We start from the raw sequence: 27,240 nt of genomic DNA, 5'->3' as shown, positions 1-27,240 counted from the left end.
CTCTTTTGATCTTGATTATTTCTTTACGTCTGCTGCTTTGTTCTTCATTTTGCAAACCAACTTAAGAGCTTTTTCTCCTTCAAAGAGGAATCCAAACCTTAGCAAAAGGCCTTTTTCTCACCTTCTAAACAACAACAGCCCACCAGGTCCTCCCACCCTGCTGCAAAGGATCCTTCACTTTCCAGACCACGTAACACAGCAGCCTAAGACGGCTCCACCAGTGCCCGCCCTGTTATCAACGGGCACAACGGCTCTGGAGATGAGAACAGGGGCTGCTCATCCTGAGGACTTGGGACTGCCTGTCTTAGGAGATAAAGCTGATGTCCAAAGCCAAAGACATTCCCCACACGAAGACAACGCCTAGGGCAGACTCACTATCCCAAACAAGAAGTGAGAATTAGACAATGGGGAAGGGTCCCCTTTCCAAAGATGATCATAAACACATTCCACTGGACCATTTACTGCCTGGGGAAGTTGCTCAGTAAACAGTAATGTTAATTCTTAATAAGTCCAGTGCAAAACTGAGTGCTGTCTCAGCACAGGGCTCCAAGTTTCTTTTTTTTTTTTTTTTTTTTTTTTTGGTTCTTTTTTTCGGAGCTGGGGCCCGAACCCAGGGCCTTGCGCTTCCTAGGTAAGCGCTCTACCACTGAGCTAAATCCCCAGCCCCTCCAAGTTTCTTAAGAATGCCTCTATGACAACATTCCACATCCTGCAGCCTAGGATGGTATATACACTTAGGCCTTCTGTCCTCCTGGCTTTTGTTGTCACGTCTTCATTATCCGCTATAGGTCCAGTTGTGTTTGATCGATGGAATGCACAAAGTACATCTCTAGAGAAAGCATGTAGGGTCGGCCGGTTGCCTCAGTTTCTGGGCAGAGCATGCAGTCTGCAGACTGTGACTAAAGGCCTGTGGCTGCACTTGGGCCCGACTCGTCTCCTGACAAGCATCCAAGCAGCTGCAAACCATGAGTCATAGACGGAGAACAGGGTGAAGACTTAAGAGGAAGAAAGAGAAGAGCACGGTTGTTTTTATAATATTTACACTCCTCGTGAGCTCACGATTGTGCAAGGGCCTCTGAATACTTTAAGCCATGGCCGTGCCTGCATACAGTTCTGGATTTTGGATACATGGGTTTTATATTATCCGTGTGTTGGGCTGGCCTATGCCTTGTAAAGCACGGGGAAGGTCTGGGGCTCTATATGCACTGGAGATGTGCACTGATATTGTTCACAATGGCACTGGCACTCTGCAGGAAAACAAGTGACAGGACCCTCAGGATAATAAGGAAGTCTTTCCCACAGTTTAGCCTCTTTATTTCCCCTCAATCTCTGGAGAACACGTCACCAACAAATCCCTTCCAGTTACAAAGCCCATTCTCTCCCAGAGCTTGCCCCTGATGTCTGACAGTGCCTGTGCTTCCCCCAGGGTATGTGGGATCAATACACCAGGACTTCAAAGAAGCCCTCAGAATTGGAGTGCAGGCAGAATTTAAAAAAAAAAATCCTGGAGCTAGGATTCAGAAGTTGGAGGGGAGAGGGAGGGGAGAAAGCCAGAGTGGGGATTTGACAGCGCCACACAATGCACTAGGATCAGAGCTGTGAGAGAGATTCAACTCCAGAGATGAAAACCCTTCTCTTGGTGCTGACAACATCTGTTTTATTTTGAAGGTTGCTAAGGAGAGTCCTAGCTGGGCCAACATTGTTCCAGCTCAGGACTTCACAGAGCGCCTCGAGCACAGGCTCTGACTGCAGGAACGAAAGCTCTCTAGATAAGCCTGCTCCTTTCGCTCTTTAGATATCAAAGCACCACTTTGCTCACAGGACTAACACCCCACACCCCGCTCACTCACCCCGTCTCAGTCCCAACCGGACTTTCCCTACTGCTTACTCTCTAAGGACGCCTCCCCTGGCACCTCACCACCACTCACAAGCTCCCTCTGGTTTACTAGGGACAAAGAGGCAGGGAGCTCACCCTTGAGCCAGCATAGCCTCTGTGAAAGACAGAGATTACACAGGAGCTGGAGACACTCACATGCAGGAGGAGGGTTAGCATCAGACAGAGGATGAAGCCATTTACTGGCCTTTAAATAATCAGTGTTGCCTCCTTAATCAAAGAAAAATCAAGTGTCTTTGTCAGGGCCCGAAGCCCTGTGAGGGCGGTGAAAATGTAGGAGCTGACCGTGGCCGACCACTGTGGAGAAGATGCAGGTGGGGAGCCAGCCACACCCCGTCAGCCCCGCCCACCTAAGCCAAATTGTCATTTCCAGCCTTGATGAACAAGAGGAGCTACTACACATTCCTCCCAGCGCAAAAAAGACAAAGGGCACTACAGGAAACAGAGGCCAGGTCGAAGCCAGCCATCTCATGTAGGGCAAGGCGAAGACACGGTAGGATCACATACTGATAGAGCAGGGACACCAGAGAGGACAAAGTAAGCACAGCAGGGAGCACGTATGATACAATGAGGACCAGTCAGGGAGCACGCATGACAAAATGAAGACTTACCAGGGAGCACACATGAAAAAGTGAGCATTCTCCAGGCAGCTCATACATGATGAAGGAGGACTGACCAGGCAGCACACATATTACAAAGTAAGCACTCTCCAGGGAACACACATGACGACAAGATGAGGATATATCAGTTGATGTAGGACAAGTACAACACGGCCACAATCACGTATGTGATAAGGAAGGACGCTCCAAAGATCACATACGTGACAAGCAGGATGACACAGTGAGGACACCAGTTATTGTCCCATCTTACAAGCTGCTATACAACATGGGTGAGGTGACAACTCTGCCCTCCACCTGGGGCAGCCCCAGGGCTGGGAGCCTGAAGAGAGACCGGGAGGTAGATGGCCCCTACCATAAATGGTATGTTCAGATAAAGCCTCGGGGGCTTTCTAGGGCAGCAGGGGCAGAAAGCATTCTCCATTAGCTGGAGGAGTGGCTGCTCTTTCTCACTGAGCTTCAGGGAGCCCTAGGCCAGGGCAGACATATCCAGGACTCTAAGGAAAGAGAATGGCTGCCTTCAACAAAGAACCACTGCAAAGAGAGGTCAGCACAGCTCTCACAGGCAGGCACTCTCGACAACAAAGAAACCCACTTCCTCAGCAAGGGCACAGGGCAAACGCCGGCCACGCCGCTTCAGCCCATCCTGCTTCTTTTTAGCCTGGGAGCTAGGGAGCTCAAGGACACTTGTCTGATCCAAACATCCAAAGGAGGCAGAATGCCCAGAACACCGCAGGCTTCCTGAGTGCACTGGGAGGATTAAGCAGAGAGCCTAAAAGGCGCTCTTCAAGCTACTCACCTAGCCAGGTCACGCTTACACCAGATGGGGCAGACATGGCCTCTGCCACCTTGTGCCAGCTCCGGTTGTGTCCAGGAGCCCAGAGGGCCACGAGGCATAGATAGTAACCGGAGTTTTCTTTGCTGACATCTCGCACCAGTAGATGGTAAGAGCGGGTATCCACGTGGCTGAGAGCAACGTGTGGTGAGCTATGTACCAGGGAATCACGGTCCAGCCGAGCCAGCATATGGGAGGCAAGCAAAGAGGTATCGGGTGTCTTTTTGAAGTACCATGTCACCTCAGGCCGGACATCATCCACACGGTCTGTTGTGATGTTGCAAGAAAGGTCCAGGTCCTTTCCTTCGGTCACAGACACTGTCCTGGGCACGGCCAGTTGGAGAGCTGGAAGAGGGAAAACAAGCCCATCAAGTGATTGAATGATGCTTGCCCCCTCTCCTCCCTTCTTCTCACCTCCCACTAGATCACCCCTTTAGGTTGATTTGTGGTGTTAAAATTAGAAGGCTTTGTGCAGTTGAAAGTGCTTGAGGAATAGTTAATGAATAAATTCATGACACACACTAAATTGGTGTTGGAAAAGAGCAGCAAAACACCAGGAAAACGTGAACACCAGGAAAACGTGAACACCAGTAAAACGCCTCGTGTCCTGAGCTTAGAAAGACTCTGAGAATAACAACACAAGGTAGGCACTATCATGGTCATTTACTGACACAGAGGCTGAAGCACACAGTAGCTCCTGGTAGAGCCCTCCCCTAGCATCGCTGGCTCCAACGTCCTGGGGGTAGGGGTGAAAACTCCTACGCAGATGAGCCAGGAAAGTAGAACCAGACAATTTTCCTAGTGACTCAGCCCTTCACAATGTGACGTATGTAGACTAGGGTTCCTTCACAAAGTGACATGCATAGACTATGGTTTTCTTAGACACGCCCGGCTGAACCTCAAGCAGGAGACTCTGAACCCCAAACCCAATGAGTTTCGCATTCTCCATGCTACTGTCCTCTTATGACCGGGGACAATTAAAGTAAGCTATATTTAGGTAAATCCTTGAAGTATTGAGTGTCCCTGACTCAAGAGAGGTCTTGTTCAGCGTTTCATTGCCAAAGCTTTTTAAATGGAAACATTCTACTCTATTCGGGGCTTTTTTTTTTTTTAAAAGATGTGGAACATCTGTAATCAGAGTGGAAAATTTCAAGTTACAATGATGCTCTGGGAACTGTCACTAAATGACAGACAGCCGACTTCTCCCTGTAGCGTCAAGTGAAACACAGTCCCTATCTTCCGGCAAAATCCATTCAGCAGCCCCAGCTCTTTCCAGGAAGCTCAGGGACAAAGACTGTTGCCCAGTTCAGAAAACGCATCGCAAGAGTCTACGACCTCTGGAAGAGGTCCACATGAATATTTCCAAATCTTGACATTCATTTCAAACAATCGTTTTAAGCCAAGTTCAATATCCAGCCAGCACATGACAGAAAATGAGGTGGGCATAGTATGAGGACAAAGGGTTTGAAGGTAGTTTGTTCTTCTCTCTCTCCTCTTTATGGATCAAGAAATGTGTTCCTAGAGTCCAGAAACATCGGCAGCAATGTCTCTGCCATTTTCTCAGTGAACGTGGCTAAATATCTGTCCTATCCCTGACTATGGGTCACATAGATGGAGAATAACAATTTATTCTAGAGTCATGGATCTGACCATGGGAGGTGGGATAGAGAAGCTGCGGGAAGATCCACTTCTAAGGATTCGGAATGTAAGATGTGAGCAAAGCCTGGGGCAGTCCACGCTTTCTCCGGTAGAATACGGCTAAGTCTTCATGTTAAGATACTGTGGTTTGTATCACCGCGGGAGGAGGACCTACCATACGGGTGACACAGCTTTGCTATGAAGTGGCTCTGCGGCATTTACAATGCTACCGTGGTCGGAGAGCATGAGCAGTCGCCTGTGACCAGTACAGAAATTGATTAAAAGCAAAAGACCATTCCCTCAGTTGGGTATGGTGGGGCACGTACGCAATCCCAGCATTTGGGAGGCAGAGGCAGGCAGATCTCTGTGAGCTCAAGATAAGCCTGTGGGTTTCGGGCCAGTAAGACTGTCTAAAACCACAGATAAATATATGGAGAGGGCTGTAAGGATGAGGGGAGAGGGAGAGGAAGAGAAGGGGTGCACAGGCAAGCTTATAACCCTTGAGCAGTGATTCTTAACTTACGATCCACAGAGAATTTAGAGAGCCTGTGCATGTGGATGGGACAATTTGTTCCTTCTTTTATTTTCATTAACCTTCACTGAGCTGAGACACTGCATCTCCTGCCTTGGTGAAAATAAGCAACAAGATGGTATAGTATGGCCAATACCCAGGACTTGGTATTGGTCAACAGAAATAACAGGTTTTCTTCATACATGACTTAACAGCAGTTGCAGACATTGACACATCATTTGCATTCACAGCTCCCTAGAAATTAAGATGGCTGTCAGGCCTGCCAATATAGCTTATTGTTTCTGTGCTAATAACGAAGCAAAGTATTAGTATAAAAGACAAATTTGTCTTAGGGATATTTCCATAACTATTTCAGTATAATTCTTATCCCGTCACCTTGTATATTATGTTTCATGAATTTAGAAGGTTATAGGCTTCAAAAGACAGTCAAAGAGGCCCATCACACCGAAAAGATCACAAGGCTAAGTGTGTTGGTGCAAGCCGGTAGGTCCCAGCTATTCTGGAAGCTGAGGCTGGAAGAACACAGTTCAAATCCAGCTGGAGCAACTCAGCAAGGTCCTACCCCCTAATAAAAAGGGTAACACACCTACACAATAGGTGCTTGCTTGCCCAGCAAACCGGAGGCGCTGGGCTCAGCACCAGAAAGGATGGTGAAGCGCAGCCTCAGGGGGAGCTCGCTGCTGTAGTCTGCTGAGAGTACCAGTCTGTAACTAAATGCTATAGGGTTTGAGGGACAGCATTTATGACTGAAATTCCTCCGTCCAATGGTGAACCTGCCTCAAAGCTAAGCTCTTTACCCGACCTGCCTCATTGAAATAGTTGTCTGATATACACTGAATAGCTAAGTTTCCTGTGGCAGATTCTAAACAATCATTCAACTAAAGAAGGTGACCTTAGTCCCTGGGGAAAGTCATTTCGGCAGTCAATGGAGCCAAGGCCCACAGTGATGGCCATACCTCAGCTGCCACAAGCCACTCACAAAGATATTCACATCCTCTTTCAGATCCCAGAAATGCTGCCCAGAACCATGGACGTTGCAAAAACTGATCACTGGTTGGTTATGGTTTCCTGCTTTCCTTCCCAGCAAACAGAATTGGCCACGTACTCACATTCCTGAGCAGGGAGTGAGCCAGCCAAGGTCTCCCAGGAGGCAGGAGTCTCCGCTATCAAAACGACATTAGACTCCTAGACAACCAAGCACACCCAGGCTATCCCTAGCAGTGACATTAGCCTGCGATAGTTTCTCTGTACTCTGTCCAGTGACCTGGGATTGAGCCTGCAGTACCTCTGAGCCCAGGGCCCAGCACAGTACTGAGCACAGTAGGCTTCCTACCAACACTTGCTGAACATAAGTCAATACTGGTTTCTTCTCTCGTTTCTCTTCTGTTTCTGCAGACTTCCTAATGTGCCTTGTCTGTCTTCTTATTTCTGCAGTTGGGAACTTTTAAGGAGGGTATTTTTTGCAAAGTATAGGTCAAAACTTAATTTTTGGCTGGACTCTCTGGAATGTATAGACATAGAAAGCATGGAGAGACCTGACCCTTGGGGACTCTGTCACTTGGCAGGGAATGGTGCATCTTGGGATGGAAAGGCAAGTCCTGGGGATGACCTTAAGCAAGTTTGGAGTCACACACACACACACACACACACACACACACACACACACACATACACACACACACACCAGCCCAACAGCTATCAGGGAAGGCAGACCCAAGGACTCAGGGAAATAGTAAACAAACAAAAGCTAAAGCAGTAGGTGTGGTCAGACCCACCCACAGCTCCAGGGAATGCTGGGTGGGCTCTGCAGGCCATCATGCTTAAGCTCTGAGTCAGACAGTTAGGGACCTTCCTATACAAGAGAAGCAATAGCTCCAGGACAAATCTCAGCCCAAAGCAGAGGTGCTCTTTAAGCTACCAACACCACTCTGGTCCCTTTACCCACAAGGGTAGGCCAGGGTAGCCCTTTTCTAGTCTCTTCTCATACATGGTCACTAGTCTCAATCAGGGGTGACACCATTTTCAAAAGCTTACCTGTTGGCTGGATCACCACAGTGGCCACTTCCACAGCTTTTTCTTGGATTTCTTGCCAGCTGCCTTGCTCTGTGATCCACTCACTGACCACACATCTGTAGGAACCCTGGTCTGCAGAGAGTGCACGGGCTACGGAGAGGCGGTAGGCATCGCTGCCCACCGTGTCCAAGCGTACGTCCCCACTGTGGTAGCGCTGTTCATAGCCAGGTCCTGGGTGAAACCTGCCCTCGTGGCTTAGGGCTAGGATGCTTCGGTGCACTGGGCCACGGTGCAGTTCCCACCGAAGTGCCAGGTGTGTGTGCAACGGTGACGTAGTAGATGTGATACATCGAAGTTCAAAGGGCTCCCCCTCGCGCAGGCTCAGGCCTGGAGGAGGCCGGGAGCTGGGGCCCACCACCAGGGCATCTGCCAGCACTGTGGGGGGCAGAGGGAAGATGTCAGTCAGTGGTCACCAAAGGTCCTTCCCCAGAAGGAAAGAACTCTGGCCTTGAGTCATGGCAGCTACCCAAGGATTCCCTGTGCTAAAGTGATCCACCCAACAATCCAATCTCAACCAACTTTCTGACCTGAAACAAAAGAGAAGTGAGACAATAATAAAACTCCGGCTAAAATGGGTTTGTGGGTGCTTCAGCCACCATGATGTACATTACTGTGCCCTCTGTGCCTCAGTTTCCTAGAAAGGGGGATGATGACTGTACCTGCTTCACAGGGGAGCCCAGTGAGAGCCAGGGCATTGCAAGGCACCAGAACCAAACAGTCTGGTATGACCGCCATACAGTCCTTTGGCTAGAACATGCATGGAGCTGGAGGAGGGAGCCTGCAAGTTAGAGACAGGGGAACTGCCAAGAGTCAAGACCTCCAGGGAGAGACGATGGCAGGAGCCGCCTGTGGTTCATGTCCTGGGTAGAGTAGATCCACAGGACAGGAAGGGGACAAGAGACGCTGAGGGTTCTGCTTCTAACTCTTAGCACCTACTAGAAAAAGCCACCACTTCAGCAGTCTGGGAAAGGGGGCTGGGGGAGTTCAGAAGTGACAGTGAAGTGACAGATACAGATGCTGGTGAGATCTGGTAGAATCAGGTGGGGGCTGTCCACCAAAGGCGGCGAGAATCTTCCAAGCTCATCAGGAGCTACATATGTGGATCTTCACGCGTCCCAATCCACATCTCCTTGGCTTTTCCCTTGATCACACTCAGAAAGGGCTTACTCCAGGTAACAGAAACCGGCACTCCTCTAGAACACTCCTACAGGCCGTCTCTTCTACAAAAGGAATGCAGTGGCCCTTCTCGTACACACCTCAATCTGTGAGGACAGCTAACATGGCTTCATTCTCAAGGCCGGTTCCTCACTGAGGAGGAAAGATGGACAGATTTAAGACCCATGAAGCTGAAGGCCAGACAGATGCTGGACCACATCTAGCTCCTGCCAGAGACTCACTTGGGCAGCCAGCCAGCCTCTCATGCTATCCTTCTCTCTCCTGAGCCAAGAAAAGCCTCCCTTGCTTCTCTTGCCTTCAAAGACTAGTAAAGAAGCAGCGAGACGGAGGGGTGGGGACTCCTGTGTCACCCTTTCTCTTCTCACAATAAATCACTAGAGTGTATCTGACCTGAAGGAGGGGATGGGGGTGGGGGGCGGGAGCTGTTGTACTGTTTAACTTAGTGCAAACATGTCTTATGGGAAATCTTTCTAAAAAGTCAGGATTTATCCCCCTCACCCCTACCCCCGCCTCCAGCTCCAGAAGTCAACTAGGGCTTCGCATACAGAGGCGACCACTCTACCACTGAATGTCAAGTTTCTTATGCCCCAGTATCCCATCCCCAGATGGAGTCACCCTACGTAGCTCAGGCTGGCTTTGAACTTACTGTACAGATCAGCCTAGGTTAGCCTCATACTTTGAATCCTCAGCTTCCCAAGCACTGGGACCGTAGGCATGTGCCAGCCTAGCCAGCTACACTCTGAACCTTTAATCAGAAGGAACGGGTAGATTTGATGGCTTAATGCTTTGATGCCTACTTTCTGGCCTGGCTGACACTTCCTCCCCGCATGGTTTGGGAACTGACCAGCAACAGTGAGCTACGGCAGTTTCTTCCAACCACAACCCAGGGTGGATGGCTGGACCCGCATACTCCTCTTCTATTACCATTTTCTACTTTCTAGATAATTGTAAACACTCCTGCCCTGATACAAAATATTTTCAGAAACAAGGCAGGGCACAAATAAATGGACAATTAATAATAATAATATGTTTCTGTTTTGTTAGCCTCAGATTAAAATGGCTTCTCCTTGCTCATTTACTAATGAGCTATGTCGTTTTAAGCAAGTAATTAACCTATGCTCTCCCATCTCGTGTGTAAACTGGGGAAATAGTCTGCCCTATTTTCCTCATTGGATGCAGATAATAGACTGCGTAAGCAAATTCAACAGCGCTTAGAAGGCAGGGAAAACCCAAACTCAAGATACCCCAGATGCCTATGATGTCAGCTTTGCACAGCTGGGTTCATGAAGCAGAAACCGCATGGTTTTCTGTCTATAAACAGCAAGTGCAAACTTCTGTTGTAAACGGGTATTAACTCGTGAAGATCACAGGAAAAAAGAGACATGAACTTTCAAGTATCTGTTCCTACCACAAACCTGAACCCCATACGAGCGTCTCTAAGCTGAATATTCACACTGACATGGCTGGAGAGGTCTGGCTTGGGTTAACTCTCCTGTCCCCACATCTTCTAAGGCAGGATGTGTGTACAGAGGAAGCTGAGGCATGAACAGAGCCAGGGGCCATTTAGCAGACAAATGGCAGACCCAGAAGCCAACCGCATAAGCAAGTTGGCTCCAGAACTGCACTCTCCCAGGTGACCACAACATGGTGCTACAGCTCGATGCCCATAAGATGCATCAGAATTACCCTGAGCAAGGAGAAGGGGCTCTCAGGGGTCACCTGGTCCACCCTCTGCCCATAATCAGGTAAGACACCATCAATGCAATGGATGGAGGGGTGGGGCTGAGTCTCTTTGCACAGCGAAGTGGCAGAGGAAGGCTGGCCCCTGTGAGGACTGTACCTTTAACCTGCACTGTGTCCTCATAGTTGCCCTGGACGGTGGCATCTGTGCTTGGAGTTGAACACTTGTAGTGGCCTTGGTCCGAGGGCTGGACATTCTTTATGTGCAGCTCCACAGCATCATTGGCCGTCCTCCTCAACAGGATGTCGCCCCGCTGCAGCCGCTCACGGTACTGCTGTGCCGAGAAGCCCACCTCCCAGGTGCTGGCGAGCTCCACAAAGCTGCTCCCCGAAGACGAGAAGCTCCAGTCAAAGTTTTGCTCGCTGGGGCCGTCATAGTCACTGACATTGCAGGGGATCACCAGCTCGGTGCCCACCACTCGAACCAGGGTGCCCGCAGGGACTCTCACCACACGCCCTCGACAGACAGCTGCAATGACAAGAAGTGAAAGGTGGGCCTTTAATCACGGAATAAAAGTGACACCCGAAGGATGCTTCTGCTCTGGGACAGAGGGCAGAATGCACGTTGGAATCTAAGAAAATGGACCCTGCAGATTAAGCCATCCCTGAAATTATGGGTTGGAAGTAGCACCTTGAAATGAATGCCTTCCACACAACCAGTCTCCCCGAGCTGACAGGCAGACTAAATATGAAAAGTGGGCTAACCACAGCCTCGAATAGCTTTGCCTCTTCTCTTAGGATTTAACAGGCCGTTATCCGCAATGAGATATGGAAAGGTTCTGTATTTAAGGAAAGGACATGGCTAAGCACGTATTTATATTTCTGCCCATCCCACATCAACCTTCTTCCCTAGAGACCATTCCCAAGACCTGATTTATAATGATGGATGCCAATTTTCAAATCCTAGAGCAGCCTGCTGATAAAATGATTTAACTCCCGTTATCTGACATTGGTTATAAATTATTTTTAAAATATGACAATTCTACCAAGTATTAATTTTCTATTTTCTGGCTCATTTCCTCCTCTCTACTCTTCACCCTGATCTAAATTCAGAAGGCGGGTGAGAAAGCTCAGAGGGAGGGAGGCTGTCTGATGCTGTTGGAGTACAGCGGTTTGTGGGGGGAGGGAAGAGCAGTGGACAGAGCCAGGAGAGCCTTGATCCACAGAGTTCTGGAACAGATCCTTAGGGGAGGGATTGCAAGTCCCTTTAGAAGGTCTCTCTGCAATGAACTTCCTTCAGCATAATTTTGTGGTGTTTATGATCTGACATTTGCATTTCCAGTTAGACCAGCTAACTGCTCCTCTCTTGATATTCTACAAACAGGTACAGCAATGAGTTGTAGAGGAGATAGCCTGGGCTCTGTATCAAGGAGATAGGAGTTAAATCTCTCTTAGCTTGCCTTCCTTGATTATGAAGTGAGATAAGATGGTATCGGTGGGTTAATAAAACAGAGTGTGCAGCTGAGAGCTCTCTGTGTAATATGGGTTCAATAGAATGGGGCTTCCTATTGTCGCTATTGTACTTCCGTGTGACTCACGCAAAATTCTTATGCTGAATTCTGAAATTCACTATGTCAGAACACAGCCTTAATTGGGAATACGGTCACAGAAGATGTCGTCAGGCAAGCTGTGATGAGGTCATATGGCATAGGGTAGGCCTCTGAGCCAGTATGACTGGCAACCTTAAAAGGGAGCTAATTTGAACGCACAGGGAAAATACTGTACATCGATGAAGGGAGAGATCAAGGTGAGGCATCTAAGAACTGAGAACACCAAAGGTTGGCAGCCAGCCAGCACAAGCTCGGGAGAGGCAGGCCTGACCCTCCCTCTCAGCCTTAGAAGGCACAGATCTGTGGCCACCTTGCTTTGACCTCCAGCTTGTAGGGAAAAGGCTATTGTTGAAGCCACCTGGTCTGCAGCATCCCTCCTCAGAACTAACACACCAGGGCTGCTTGTTTATTGCTGGTGTAATTCATGTTTTTCAAACCCTGTGGCTGCCTATTAGTGGATTCCAAAATGAATTTATGGTGGTTGTGTGTGCTTTTAAAAATGGAATTTTAAATGAACAGAAGCGATTAGAGTGCAAAGCACTTGGTAAGGGATAAATATTGCCCTATACAGCACTTTGTTAGGTAAACAAAGGTGTGTGTGAATCAGATCTCGATGCAAATCTAACATAAATTTGGGTCAGGGTTGAAAAAAAAAAGAGTTGAGGACCATTTTTAAAACACTAACTCTTATTTCCTCTAACCTCAAACACATGATCAATTATCATTTCCTTTGGGAAAGGAAAAAAGACGCAACCATGTCAGAGAAATATTGACAGAGACAGTGTGTGACACTGTTCAAGGAAGGGGACCGACTGTCTTCCTATCCTAGCTGAGCTGTGGTCAGCCTGAAACAACTTCCGGTCCTAAGAAAGGCTGCTGAACCCCAAACCACACCACTGTCCTTAAAAATCAAATAAGGTAGGGTTGGGGATGACAGGATGACCTGTCTCATATGTGTGAGGTCCAGGCTTCCACCCCTAGCATTGAAAAGACAGACAGACAGACAGATGGTAGATTGATACATATATACATACATACATAGACTTATTGATTAATTAAATAAAGTATTATAGGCTTATAACCCCAACTACTCAAGAGAAGATCACTTGAGTCTAAGAGTTGGCAGCTCCTTAACATAGTAAGACCCTGTCTCAAAAACAGAACCTAGAGGAGCAAAGAGTGGGGAGCAGGGGGCATATGCATGCACTAAATACATATGAAATACATGTATGAAATTACAGAAGATCTTTTTTCTTAAGAATTACACACATACACACACACACACACACACACACACACACACACACACACACACACAGTGGCTGCCTTCAGACACACCAGAAGAAATAGGATCCCATTACAGATGGCTGGAAGTCACCATGTGGGTCCTGGGAATTGAACTCAGGACTCCTGGGAGAGTGGTCAGTGCTCTTCACTGCTGAACCATCTCTCCAGCCCCCACTAAAGAACGTTTTATAAATCAGAAGGAAAAATGTAAAAGTTGGTAAAGTCAGAAGTATGGGGCAGGTACATATCCTCACACAGAGAATGGGAGAACAATGCCGCGCTCTGCTGAATGGTGCTATAAAACAGGCTGTCTTCTTCCCACAGCAACTCAGGCCTCAGACACCACCCATGGCCTCACAGTCACTACTTGGAACACACTCCCGCTGACCTTGAACCTCAGATCCTAGGAATAGGGACCTGGGCAAAGGTCAGGGAGACAATTCCTTCTGGGTATTTTCAGCTTCTCCCAAAGATACTTTTGCTCTTGGTAGACCGGGTACTATAGAGATGATTCACTGTACGTTGCCACTGGGCAGCACTTCTGACCATATAAGGAAGCTACTTACGGAACAAGCAGGTCTGGGTGAACACTCAGACCACAGAGGCAAAGAACAGCATGTGAATGTCTGGGTGCAGCCAAGCCTTCTACAGCATTTCCTACACGCTCCAACATGTGTGCCCATGTGCACACGTGCCTTTCTTCTGCTGGCCATGGCAGCTTCTTACAAGTGGCCCTCAGGTTTTTCTAAGCTAATTTCCATCTCTGGTAAATTAAAAGAGTTTTGAAATAAAATATCTGTCTACCCACAGTGACCAGCCCTTTACAGCCGTGATCGCCACTGCTCAAAAAGGAAACGAGCAAGCAAGTCTTTACTTAATTTTAGAGATGAGCAGGCCATTCAGGACCTCCCGAGGGGACCTTTCACGTGGCGGCAGCACAGCAGTGGCCTTCAGAGAACAACTGAGCCCTTTGCCCAAGCTTCGATCTCTACAAAGTTGGACCCAGAGCACCTGGGGAGATGACTCAGTCAATGAAGTGCTTGTCACTCAAGGATGGGGATCTGAGTTCAGATGCCCACATAAAAAAGCTTCGAATGGTCTTGTATAAGCGTAACCTAGTGCGGTGGGGGTGGGGCACAAAATACAGATGGAGCCCAGAAGTTTGTTGGTCAGCTTCAGTCCAGCTAGTTGGTGAGAGACCCTAACTCCAAAAGGTGGAAAGTCACTGAGGAGAACACTCGATGTATACCTATGGCCTCTACACTTATATGCACACATATGCATGTATACCTGAATACGTGCAAGTTCCTCTATATGACCATGTACACATACATATATACACCACATATACAGGGAGAAAAGAAAAAAAGAAAAAAAACTGACCATGATCAACACTCTGTCCCACCCCTCACTCCTGGGCAAAGGTTCAGAGGAACCAGTGCTCAATCAGTACTCACAACAGTGCCAGGCGTGTGGTGATGACCTCAGGTAATGTTTGAGGTGGGATACTCTAGAATAAACTGGGCCATAACCATTCACCTTGCAAGGCTCACAAGAGAATTGCCAAATTGTAAATATTTCGTATTTCTATTCCTTGGCAAAATGTTGTCTCCCAGGGCCTTCAGGCCCCAGCCTACTTTCCTTCTGAGGTTTCTGTCTTTATTCCTAGTGACTAGAGTTTTGGAACTGAATCCAGCTCATTATCTCAACTCTCCAAGCTTTTTCCCACATGGCTACCAGAATCCTCTCTTTTTTTTTAAACACACAAAGCCTGTCATTCCATGGATCGGAGTTTTTAAAGATGTTTATTTTTTGTGTATCAGTCTTGATGTATCTTGCAAGTCTATCTAAACATTGTGTGCATGCCTGGTGCCTGTACAGGCCAAGGGTGGATGCTGGATCCCCTGGAACTGCAGCTATACAGTTGTGAGAAGGCAGGTAGGAATCAAACCCAGGTCCTCCAGAAGAGCAGCCATTGCTCTGAACCACTGAGCCAGCCCCCAGTCCTATAGATCAGAGTTCTTCAATGGATGCTTATCATACATGCAAACCTTCTCCCAGTAAGCCCCCTATACTGTGGTCACCCTGGCCCAAGCTACCATTTCTCACCACCATCACTGCAATAACTCCCTTTTTATCCACTACAACTCAACCTTTCAAAACCATACACTTTCCTCAGCCCCAAACTCTGCAGTCATTCCCCATTTCACCTCCAAATCCTTACTTTGTTTTCTGGATTCTATATTCTATTCCTCTGCCTCCATGATACTCTGCCACGCTTACCTTTTAAGATTCCCTTAAAGAGGCAAGAGCCGGTCTAACTTTAGGGCATTTGAAACAAATTTTTGGAAATTATGTGTGTGTGCGCGTGTGTGCATGCATGCAGGCGTGTGTGTGCACATGAATGCCGGTACCCATGGAGGATAGGCACATCAGATGCTCTTGGATGAGACCTAACATAGTTGCTGAGACCTGAACACCTTTAAATACTTTGCAAGAGCAGTACATGTTGAACATTTAACTACTGAGCTGTCTGTCTGTCCAGCTCAAACCTCAGGGCACTTGCATATCATTTCAGGCCTGAACATTGAAGGTTCACCTTACTGGTTTTTCAACCAACCTTTCCTGGTCCCCTAAAATGGTACTTCCCATTTTCACTGACCTCAAAACTTCCTCTTACCAGTGGTTATTACTGTATCCACTCAGAGATTATTTATTATTATTATTATTATTATTATTATTATTATTATTATTAATCATCAATCTCTTCCCATTATGAGCAGTGGCCATTACGTGTCTAGAGCAGGGCCTGGTTCACAAGCTATCCAACAAGCATCTGCCAAATGGAAGACACACAAGGTTCTTCATGACCTGACCCATGGCTACCACCTTCCCCACTAATGCTTACACTTCAACAAAAACTACCTTCCTTTCTGGAAATGTCACCATGCCCTGTGGTGCCCAGGGCCGCCTCTTTGTTGTCTCCTCCGGCCAGCACTGCTTCCCAGCAATCCTCTTGCTCAGAGGCGGTTTCAGTACAACCTTCCCTCTGTGAAGCATCTCTTTTCCCCAGCACCACCGAGGTCCTCCTTCCCCGAATTCTACCGCAACCTGTACATGTTCCCGGTGGGAGCTATGTTACAGTGTCGCTGGGGAACCAAGCCAGTGGAAGCAGATGCTTCAAAGTGCAAATTCCAATCTAGAAACCTACAAGCCTGAGTAACGTCTTGGGTGCAAGAACTCAGGGTGTCCTCTCATCCGAGCAAACGGAGATTTAAGATTTTGGTAGCAGAACTTCAACTCACCAGCAGCAATCTGGTATTTAGTACAGATTCTCCTTAATATTGTTAAATAGCAGCAAGCGATACTTAAAAATAAATATAACTTGTAAAAGGGAGAGCATATGGCTCTTCTCAAATCAAGAGGAGTATCTGCAGAGCCACACTGCCAATTTTTGTCACAACCTTTGGTAACAGCTGATGACTGCGGGAAAGAGGGGAAGACAAATTCCCTGAGTTTCCAAGTGCTACCAGTGCTTCAAATTAAGAGTCCTAATAGTTTCTGTGCCTAGACAATGTTACCATAGCTCTGCATAAAAATGTCTTTTATAAGGAACAATTCAGGGCCAGTGAGGTGACCAGCCCGGCCATCCCACTCCATCTCCACTAGGCATGTAAAGATGAAAAGCAAAAGCCCCAAGCTGTTCTCTGACCTCCACCTGTAAGCTGAGGCGCGCATGCCCACACACAGGACATGCTGAGGCGTGCATGCCCATACACAGACACACGCTGAGGCGCGCATGCCCAGGCGCGCATGCCCACACACAGGACATGCTGAGGCGCGCATGCCCAGGCGCGCACGCCCAGACCCAGGATATGCTGAGGCACGCATGGCCATACACAGGCACATTTTGAAAGACATACGGTAGTAATAAGTAAAAAAAAGTTTTTTTAAATAACAACTTTTTTTTTTAAATGAAGGTTTTATTTGTTCACAGGGGTCAATAAAAGAAACCTTTATATGAAAACCCTTTAGTTTAGAGTTTTGTTTCATTTTATAGTCCAGGCAGGCCTCAAACTCAACGTCCTCAGACTCTCGAATGCTGGAGGTAAGTGCTTGTGTGACCGGGCCTGTTGGAAACCATTTCTCTACTAACTTTAAAGTACTACTGGGAGTTAGCTGGGAGAGCACTTGTTTAACTTGTTGTGAAGTACTGGGCTCATCCCCGGGACTGCATAAACTGGAGGCAGGGGGATGAGAAGCTCAAGATCCTCCTCAGCTACACAGCCAAGTTAGCCTAGACTACAGAGGAGTCTGCCTCCAAAAAAAAAAAAAAAGTACGATTGAGGACATTATCATGTTGCATTAAAAAAAAAAAAATCCACCTGGGGAGAGAGTGGGTAGGGGAGCACCCTCATAGAAGCAGGAGGTGGGGGTGGGGTGGGATACGTGGTTTAAAAATCCACCTGATAAAAAGCCACTAGAATCTAGTTTTAAAAAACAAAACAAAAAACCACACAAACAGAACATAATTAAAAAAGGAACCAAATCTATGGAACAACTGTACTCCTATTCTATTCCAGAAAACACAGCCTGCACAGATATCTGTGACCGTCTGGGTCTTGCGACACTCTAAATCTTTAAGACATAAGAAGGGCACACAGGAGGGGATGGAGAAAGCTTCTACGCCAAAGGAGCTAGTGCCAATCATTGCTAAGAGCCCTGCGCAGCCTGCTCGGCTTGGGTCCCCTTAGAGACACCTCAAAACCATCCAGACTCTGCACCCTCTGACTATGGATTCACAGCGGAACACAGTCCAAGAACGGAGTCACGTGAGGGGAAATCTGAGTGCTTATGAGAAAACTCCAAGAAAACAGTCTTGTGACCTCAGTTTCTCCAAGTGTATCGAAAGGGGTGGGTTTGCTTCAGATTACGAGGTATTGCTTGTTGCTATTAATCATATGCCTCTACGGGAAAACATGTTTCTGTCACGTGCAGCCTGTTCTGGTATGGTAATCGTACATTTTACTCATGTGATTCTTCTTAGTCCTCAGAGTATAAATTGTCTGATGCTCTAAATAAACTTAGCTATTGCATGAGACTTTAGCCTGTCTCATTCTTTTTGGATCCATTCTACCAAGTCCCCAATTAGAGCAGTAAACAGATTCTCGTTTCATTTTTTTTTTTTTCCTAAAGTTTACAGGGAAAAAAATTACTTAATGCAACTGCAGCTAACTCCATCTGTCATTATTCCAACCTGTAAGTCCTCCCCCCTCAAAATATAAAATTCTTATTTCTTTTTGTGCCCTGGCTTCAAGGAGCATCAGTGTTAAATATGGCATTCAACCATGAAAATCATTTAGTGTAAATTTCAAATAATTATCTCCTTCCATTTTGCTTTCCATGCTGCCTTGAGAGCTTTGCCTTTTATCTTATTTTAAGGTTCTCTTTGCCCTTGTATGTGTATTTCACTGTAAGTCCTCTCAGATATTTGGGGGAGGGGGTAAACAGACATAGATCTGAAAAGTGGGTAACTCAGATTTCCCCTCAGAGGGGACTGTTCTGCTGTAATAAAGTGGTGTGGATCAGACAGCCACCTTTGAGAAGCAGCACAGTGGTCAGGTTAAAACAGCAGATCAATACCTCCGTGAGGAATGAATCACAGTCATGTGAACCCAGTGATGTCCCTTGTCTCTGCTCTTGAGACATCTGCCAGTTCTCAAGTGGTCTAGGTCACAAAATGTATGTCCAAACACAGATCTTCGAACACCTCACAGGGCCAAGAAATAACTCTCAAGTTCAGGAACACAAGCAGGGCTAATCTGAAGAGCCAAGAATCTACTTGGGGGGTGGGGAGACCAGCTGAGAAGTGACCCTGGCAGATATAACACTGGGCTTCTCTTCACACAATGGATATCTCGGAGAGGCATATCCGAGGGCAGAGCAAATTGCTGGGATGCTAAAGCACAAAAGAAAAACTGACGGGTAACCACGTGTGTAATCTCAGAGCCCAGGAGGCTGAAGTGGGAGGACCCCAGAAAGTTTGAGGCCAGCATAGTGAATTCCAGGTCAGCCTGGGCAACAGAGTAAGATCACGCTTCAAACACGTTCCTTAACAAGTACATAAGCATTGTTAAAACATCCTCACAGGAGGGCACCAGATCTGGGATTCTGAATTCACAAAGCAAGGCAGGTAAATCTTTTTGACCTTTAGCTCTAAGCCTGGAAGGGCCATGCTCTTGGAACAAAAGCAAAGCCAGAAGCAGAACCAGATCCAGCAAGCCTGCACATCCTAGTTACTCACTGGAGAGGGTGAAGTTTCTTGATACCTTCTTGGTCAGAAGATGAAGTCATCCAGGGAGAGAACAACGTCCCCTTGTCAACTGCTTCTTATGGGACAGTCACAATACTAGAACCTGGGCCACAGAGACTATTCCACGGAAGATCACTTGCCTGGTAAGCTTGAGGACCCCAGGATCAATCCCTGCTACCACAAAGATCAAATTAAAACAATGAGCTGCAAAGATGGCTCGGTGGTTAAGACTGTGTACTGATCTTGTGAGGGAGTTCAGTTCCCAGCATCCGATCTGGGAAGCTCATGATCACGTGACTCTAGCTCTGGGAGATCTTACACCTTCTTCTGGCCCCAGAGGACACTTGCACATACATGTGCGTGCACACACACACACACACACACACACACACACACACACACACACACGAATGGAGACAGTGATAAACAAAAGTTAAAAGATGAGATGAAGAACCAAATAGCTAAATTAAAGGAGAGAAAACACACACTAGAGACAGCGCCTAGGGGTGTTCCCAGACATGGATATTAAAGCCACCATGACCTACTAAAGAACTAGCAAACAGATAGTTGAGATAGTTTTACCTACTAAACTGGAATCTATTAAAATGGAAATTTAAATTCTAGAAATAAAAAATACAATAACTAAAACCAAGGATTCACTAAGTACCTGGGTCGGCAGATTAACCGGAGCATAGAAGCACCCAGTACAAGGAATCTGCCGGAGTCCAGGTATAGGCTGATAAGCACATACAAAGGAGGGGGAGAAATAGGAGGGGCACAATAAAAAGATTACAAATGTGCGTGGTCGAGTCCCAGAAGGTGTTTGAGAGAAACTAAATTCCCGAAGAGATAATGGCTTAGATTTTTCTTAAACTGAACGATGCTATATTGCAAAAACAAGGTACATTATATATCACAACCAGGATAAACACGGGAGTGCAGCTCAGTAAAATCGCTGAGAGGCAGGGAAGGGAGTCATGGCACAACTGATAACTGACATTCAACAGAAACGATGCTCGTAAAACCACAGAATGGCAGCTTTAAAGCGATTTTTTAAAAGGTAACTGCTAGCCTAGGGAAGGGGGATGGGGTACTTTTAAGTGGAAAGCAAAATAAATATGCTTTCAACCAATTCACCACAAGGAAAAGGTAATTAATTGGCACCGAAAAGAAACACTAAGTGGAGTTCTTCAGACAGAAAGAGCTGGTTCATCTTTAAACCATGAAAACACAAGGAAGCAAAAAGACAGACAGAAACGATTATGTGAGTGACACTAGAGAAACTGATCAAATATCAGTGACATCTTTTGGGTTCAATATACACATATACATAAGTGTATATATGCATTCCTTTTTAAAAAGTTGGTTGCTTTCCTTACTTACATTTCAAATACTATCCTCCTTCCTGGTTCCCACACATACAACCTCCCCCATTTCTATGAGGGTGCTCCCCCACCCACCCATTCCCATCTCACCATCCTAGCACTCCCCTACACTGGGTCATTGGGCCTTCACAGGACCAAGGGCCTCCCCTCCCATTGATGCCAAATAAGGCCATCCTCTGCTACATATGCAGCTGGAGCCATGGGCCCCCTCCATGTGTACTCTTTGGTTGGTGGTTTAGTCCTTGGAAGCTCTGGGGGGGGTCTGGCTGGTTGATATTATTCTCCCTATGGGGTTTCAAACCCTTTCAGCTCTTTCAGTCCTTCCCCTAACTCTTCCATTGGGGTCCCCATGCTCAGTCCTATGGTTGGCTGCAAGCATCCGCATCTGTATTGGTCAAGCTCTGGCAGAGCCTCTCAGGGGACTGCTATACCAGGCCCCAGTCAGCAAGTGCTTCTTGGCATCTATATGCATTCTGTATACATAGTGGAAATATATGAGTAATAAGAAGAGTGGACTCAGTGGGCAAAGACCCTTGTCACTGCTCCTGATGGCCTGAGTCAGCTGGGGAACTCACTTCTGTAAGATGTCCTCTGACTCTGTGTGCTCGCTTATGTACACCATGAAAAAGAAATGAAAATGCAATGTTATTTTAAAACTCAGTAGTAGATATGGAGAAGTCAACAATGGACAGGGTTTGTTGTTTTTTAGCAACTTTAATTAAACTTAAATAATTAAATAAAGGGTGCATTGAAGTTTATAAAAATTCAAGCAAAATTAAAAACTTAGGCAAATTTCAACTTTTCTGCATTAATTCTGCTAAAAGTAAATTTGGCTGAAACAGTTACTGGTTAAATGTGTAAACGACATGGGTCTTAATCTCTAGGGTAACCACAAAGATGAAAGGTTGGGGGGGGGTGCACATCTGAAATCACAGCACAAGGCAGGAAGACTGGGAGCCAGGCTGGTCTGCAGGAGATTCTATCTCAAACAACAACAACCAAACAAAATAGCGGGCGTTGGGGCCGGAGAGAATAACAAATTGGGGAAGAGATAGAAAAATGCCTTCCACCTAAAGTCACCAGAGCCTTGCTCAGGTCGTCTGTACTATATTCTGTCTGATCCGTTAAGGGGTCTATGTGTCTTTGACAGCCATGCTCTCTGAGCTGGGAAGTGTCCAGAGGACTTCTCGTCCAGCAAACACACCAGCAGGTAGGTGTTCCTAGCTCACCACAAATTAAGAGGAAGCTCAATGGATGGCCTGAAGAGGGTCAGGCAGCTGCTGTGAGAGACGGAGTCCCCAGCCCAGTGGTTTATGCACTGAGCTATCAATAACCACAAGCTAGGTCAGTTCTGCCTCTGCTGACTCTGTCTGCTCTGAGAGAAGGAGAAAAACGGCTGGAAATTTCTTCTGAAATACTTCCTATTCCCCAATGGCAGTATGAAGAAAGCAGGCAAGAAAGCAGCAGGAAAACAAGTCATGAAGAAATAAGAGTTCCAATAAGTAGACAGGTGAGAGATGGTGAATGAAGCTTGTTAAAATCACTTCAGGAACCTCCGGGTCTCTCAGGCCTGGACTTTGATTCCCAATACCCACAGTGGGTGGCTTACAAGCACCTGTAAGTCTAGCTCCAGGGCATTTGACCCCCTCTTCTGGACTACAGGGGCTCCCACATAAATAGTGCATACACATGACACATCAATACAAAATAACCTGAAAGTGATGGCAACTCTAACACACACACACACACACACACACACACACACACACACACACACACACACACACACACACGAAAGGTAATGTGATCAGCAGATGGTTGACAATGGAGAGCTGACTCCAGATTACCATCTCCCTCCCTTTAGAATACTCAAGAAGGTAATTAGATGCCTTCAGGTTCCTTGTATCTGGAGTAGCTGAGGAGAGGCAGGAAAAGCCAGGCACGGCTTTCAAGGTAAACGACTGCACACGCAATGTGCTCAGCGGTAAGTTCTACCAGCCACCGATGGAATCATTAAGAGAAAACGAGACAATAAAGACCAAACTTTATTTATTGATCCTTTTCCACCTCCCCCTGATAGCCACGGGAAATAATTTTATTTCTCAGGTTATCATCAACATTATTCTAAATCAAGACCTGCAGAGTGTGGCCCAGCTATGAAGCATTCTTGCAATCTGTTCCTATTATTGCTCAAATTTTTATCATCTGGCTTTCAGGTAGGAGCCATTTGTAAGATATGTATCGGCTGCTACGATGACAGCGGTACAGGCAAGGCAGAGCCCTGAAACAGAGAGCTCGTGCCGCTTCCGTTATCAAAGACACTGACACAGCCCAGCCAGTACAGGAGACCAGGTGCCCGGGGAGTCCTAGGAGGATGTCCCTGTCCTCATGTGAGCTGGGGACGGCCACACACAGAAGCAAACTTGCAAACCTTATAGCAAATGCATGTGCCGGAGTTCCTGCCTCAACAAACGAGAAACCTTTGTCTGCCTAAGTCTGCCTCTGAGAGATCTGGCATCAGGGGAGCATGCCAGTGTTCACCCAGACAGTCCCTCGGTGATGGGAATGCTGTTTGTGTACACATTAAACAAGTTACAGCCAACAGAGAATGTGCAATGAAGTCACACATGGCAGTATTTCACAAATGCCATCCCAAAGCAAATATGGTTCTACTAGAATGGTCTTCAAAAAAAAAAAAAAAAAGTCCAGTTAAGTACCAGCGAGTAGTGACAGCAGCAGTGACTGTGCACGCCTTTAATCTCAGTGCTCTGAAGGCAGAGGCAGGCAGATCTCAGAGTTTGAGGCTAGTCTGGTCTACAGATCAAGTTCCATGATAGCCAGGGCTACACAAAGAAAACCCTGTCTCAAAAAAATTCTAAAAAGCAGCTCAGTTAAGAGCTCGCTGTTGGGGTTGGGGATTTAGCTCAGTGGTAGAGCACTTGCCTAGCAACCACAAGGCCCTGGGTTCGGTCCCCAGCTCCGAAAAAAAAAAAAAGAAAAGAAAAGAAAAAGAGCTCGCCGTTGTAGTTAGACATAAGCTTGTGTTTGCACACTTACGGTCTCCATATGGTGGTTGTGAATGGTTGTAGAATAAGAGGCGGAGCCTAGCTGGAAGTATAGTCTGGCTCCTCGTTCCGTCTGCTCTCTACTTCCTGTTCTGCCATGAAGTGAGATGGTGGAGAACATCAGACGTGTGCTCTTGCCAGCATGGAATGACCTGCCTTCCACCCTCCATCAAGGGCCCAAAGAAGCCTGTCCTCTCTTTCAACTGCTTCTTGTTGGGCATCTGCTCACAACAAGAAAATAACCAGTGTATTAACATACACTGGACAAATATGAAGTATTAATTCAATAAACAACTGCAGAGCAAGAAACACCGTGCTAGGCCACAGGCACATGAGGTGTGCCAGGTATCTGTCTGGAGGGGTGACAGGATAACAAGAGGAAGTGCTAAGAAGTGCTGTGAAGCTACAAGAAGAAAGCATTCCCCTCCACAGGCCTTGGTGAAGGGGCGTCCATGCAGGGCCATTATTCCAACTGCATCTTTGAGAAGGTAAGGTAAAAGGAAGGCTGAACAGAGATACAGAAGGTGACTAAGGGGAGTGGCCTCAACAAAGATCTCCACGCAGAGTGGGTTCCCAGAGCAGATGTGGCAGCCAGTGGATTACTCCAGATCTGCTCCTTTACTGAATAACAGGGAAGGGAAGTGAGAGTCAAAGCCAAAGGTGGCAGCTGCATTGGAGGGTTTGGGAAGCTAATAGCCAGTGAAAACCACTCTCCAAAGGAAACAGAAGAGCAGGGGTCGCCAACTGTCCTAACGCTGTGCCCCTTTAATACAGTTCCTCACACTGTGGTGATCCCCAACCATAACATTATTTTGTTGTTGTTTCATAACTGTAGTTCCACTACTGTTATGAATCATAATGTAAAGATCTGATATGCGGGGAATCTAATGAGAACGGCTGCACCAGAGAAAACCAGTGAGGTTCAGACAGGTTGAAATGTACACTAGGCAGCTGAAGGGATGGTGTAACTAACAGGCCACAGGGGTGAAGAAGGGTGATCCAGAGAGTGAAATCTGATTCCCTCAACACGTGCGTGATAGTTCCCAGGCCTGCAGGCCTCTGTAACCACTTATATCCAGAAATCTCTTAGCTTTCAGACGATGTTCCCTGAGTCACAAGGGAGAAAGGAGGCTTGCCTCCACCTGAACGAGAACTCGGTTCTTTCCAGCCAGTGCCTCCACCGCCTTGAATAACCACTCCCTCCTGCATCACAGACAAGGATGGTGCCGAAGACTGTCAGAGACGGAGAGCCTCCACCACCGAGGGACAGACTCTCAGGTCACAACGCACACACAGACTGGACCGTTGCTAACTGAACTCAACCTGACAGTGTGCTTCCAGTTCTGGGGCCTTTGAGAGGCTGTGGCAGGCTGAAACCATAAATCTTTAATGCTACATTATGAAACTGTGGGGCTCGAAGTGTGTCAACTTGGCTAAGCACAAACTACATTCTCCAGAATCCTCCTCTCCTGTAACTCCGGGTGAGAGCTGGACAAGACAGAAATGTCACATGAGATTTGGGAGGTAGGAGGGAAGCCGAGGGCCTTCTGCTCTGGTGGGCCTCAAGTTTAAGGCGGGGGGAGACAGAGCAGACGTGCCCTTGAGCCCAGCTGGTCCTTGCTCTTTGTCTCCTATCTCTTGCCAGATGTTGCTCTTAGGGACTCCATGACCGCCAAGACCACTGGGTACTTGGATGCCATCACAGAAGTAAACAATGAAGTAGATGTCCTTCAGATCCCCACAACGGTCTCTGGAGACTCCAACTGCTTGGTTCCTGGTTTCTCCAATCTTCAACCTGCCAACACCCACCCAAGCACAGGAAGGCCAATCAGAGACTGGCTCCTGACCAACTGACTCCCCTTTCAACTTCACTTCTTCAGCTCTTCTGGTAGTTGTGTGAAACCTAACTCCTAGTCTATAATATTCACAGCAGCTCCACCTCCCCGATGGAACGTAACCTAATAGAGCAAACCAAGTGTTTACTCTCTGCCCTTAAGGACTCGGTACCAACCAGAACCACCGGACGGTTACAGCACTGCTCTCTACAGTCTGTAAACTATGCTCACATGAGTCAATACTCGCCCAGGAGAGGATTAAATAAGGAAACTGAGGTTCGAAAAAGTCATATGAGCAAATGATAATTTTTTTTTAAAGGAGATGCAAAGAACCGCCTTGAGGCAATCTGTACCATTGACTAGGCAGAGTAACAACCCATTGAACACACAATGGTTTAAAATGGCTCTCTTTCCATGGACCACAGACGAGGCTGAGGCACCAGTCATCCACAAGGATTACTTCAGCACATTCTATAAAATTAACAGCTGCTAGAGGCCCAGGCACTGCCTAGCATCCCTCCCTCCTCAGCCATCCTCTATCCTCTCCACCTACAAACCGGCCAGCATGGCCTGCCAAGTTCTGTGTGAACACCTGGTCCCGTCTGAGCTACACATTTAAAGAGAACAGAGGAAAGCATCAGGCTTAGACTCGAGAATGGGCAGGAAAGACGCCTGAGCCGAATCTGGGTAGACTCTCTACTAGGTTAGATTTTTGTATCACTGTTTCTTAAGCCAGGCTGTCCTCTTCCTCTGACCTGTTGTCCCTCCTCCAGCAAGACCTAGAACCTGTTCTTGAAGTTCAAAGGTACTGCAGGTGGGGTGGGGTCGACGCCAGCCAGCTTCCTTGTAAGGCTCAGGAAAGAACCGAGTGTGAGACCTTGTCATGCAAGAAATTAGATGGGAGATTCTGGATTTGTCTGTGTGGCTTTTAAAGAAGATGGCCATTAACGAGGCAGGAATGAAACCGCTTGCATTCACAAACTCTTTGTGTAGACCCATCGCTTGCAGAGCCATAGGAATTGACAGGCCCCCTATTGGCCGACGAACAGGGCAGTGATATAGCACAGCTGGGGGTGGGGTGATCCTGAAACAGGAAAAATATCAAGTAATTAAAGGAACAGAGGGACCCAAAGCACTTCAGGGAAGTCACAGCCTAAAAGCCAAACAGAAACAACTGTGTTCAACTCTCTCTCAACTCTTAGTCAGACGACATTTTCCTAAGACTCGTCTTTTCATGCCCAACCTTTTGATATAGAATGACCTCATTGAAGTCCAACCTTGGGAAGCGCGTGGTCAAGTT

The 27,240-nt window shown here is 47.1% G+C and overlaps 1 protein-coding gene across 1 annotated transcript in view; it reads right to left on the bottom strand.

The window, feature by feature from the left end:
• The window catches only part of Ptgfrn (prostaglandin F2 receptor inhibitor), a 71,050-nt gene that overhangs the window by 30,625 nt on the left and 13,185 nt on the right, over positions 1 to 27,240 (bottom strand). Inside the window, exons 2-4 of the mRNA XM_032896933.1 lie at positions 10,606 to 10,974; positions 7,551 to 7,964; positions 3,311 to 3,691 (exon numbers count right to left, since the gene is read on the bottom strand). Of these exons, the coding sequence (XP_032752824.1) occupies positions 3,311 to 3,691; positions 7,551 to 7,964; positions 10,606 to 10,974 (1,164 nt within the window). The remainder of the gene's footprint in view (positions 1 to 3,310; positions 3,692 to 7,550; positions 7,965 to 10,605; positions 10,975 to 27,240) is intronic.

This window comes from Rattus rattus, chromosome 3, assembly GCF_011064425.1.
Source record: "Rattus rattus isolate New Zealand chromosome 3, Rrattus_CSIRO_v1, whole genome shotgun sequence".
NCBI lineage: Eukaryota > Metazoa > Chordata > Mammalia > Rodentia > Muridae > Rattus > Rattus rattus.
Note: the sequence above shows the minus strand (reverse complement) of the source record. Positions and strands in the feature narration are given on the sequence as shown.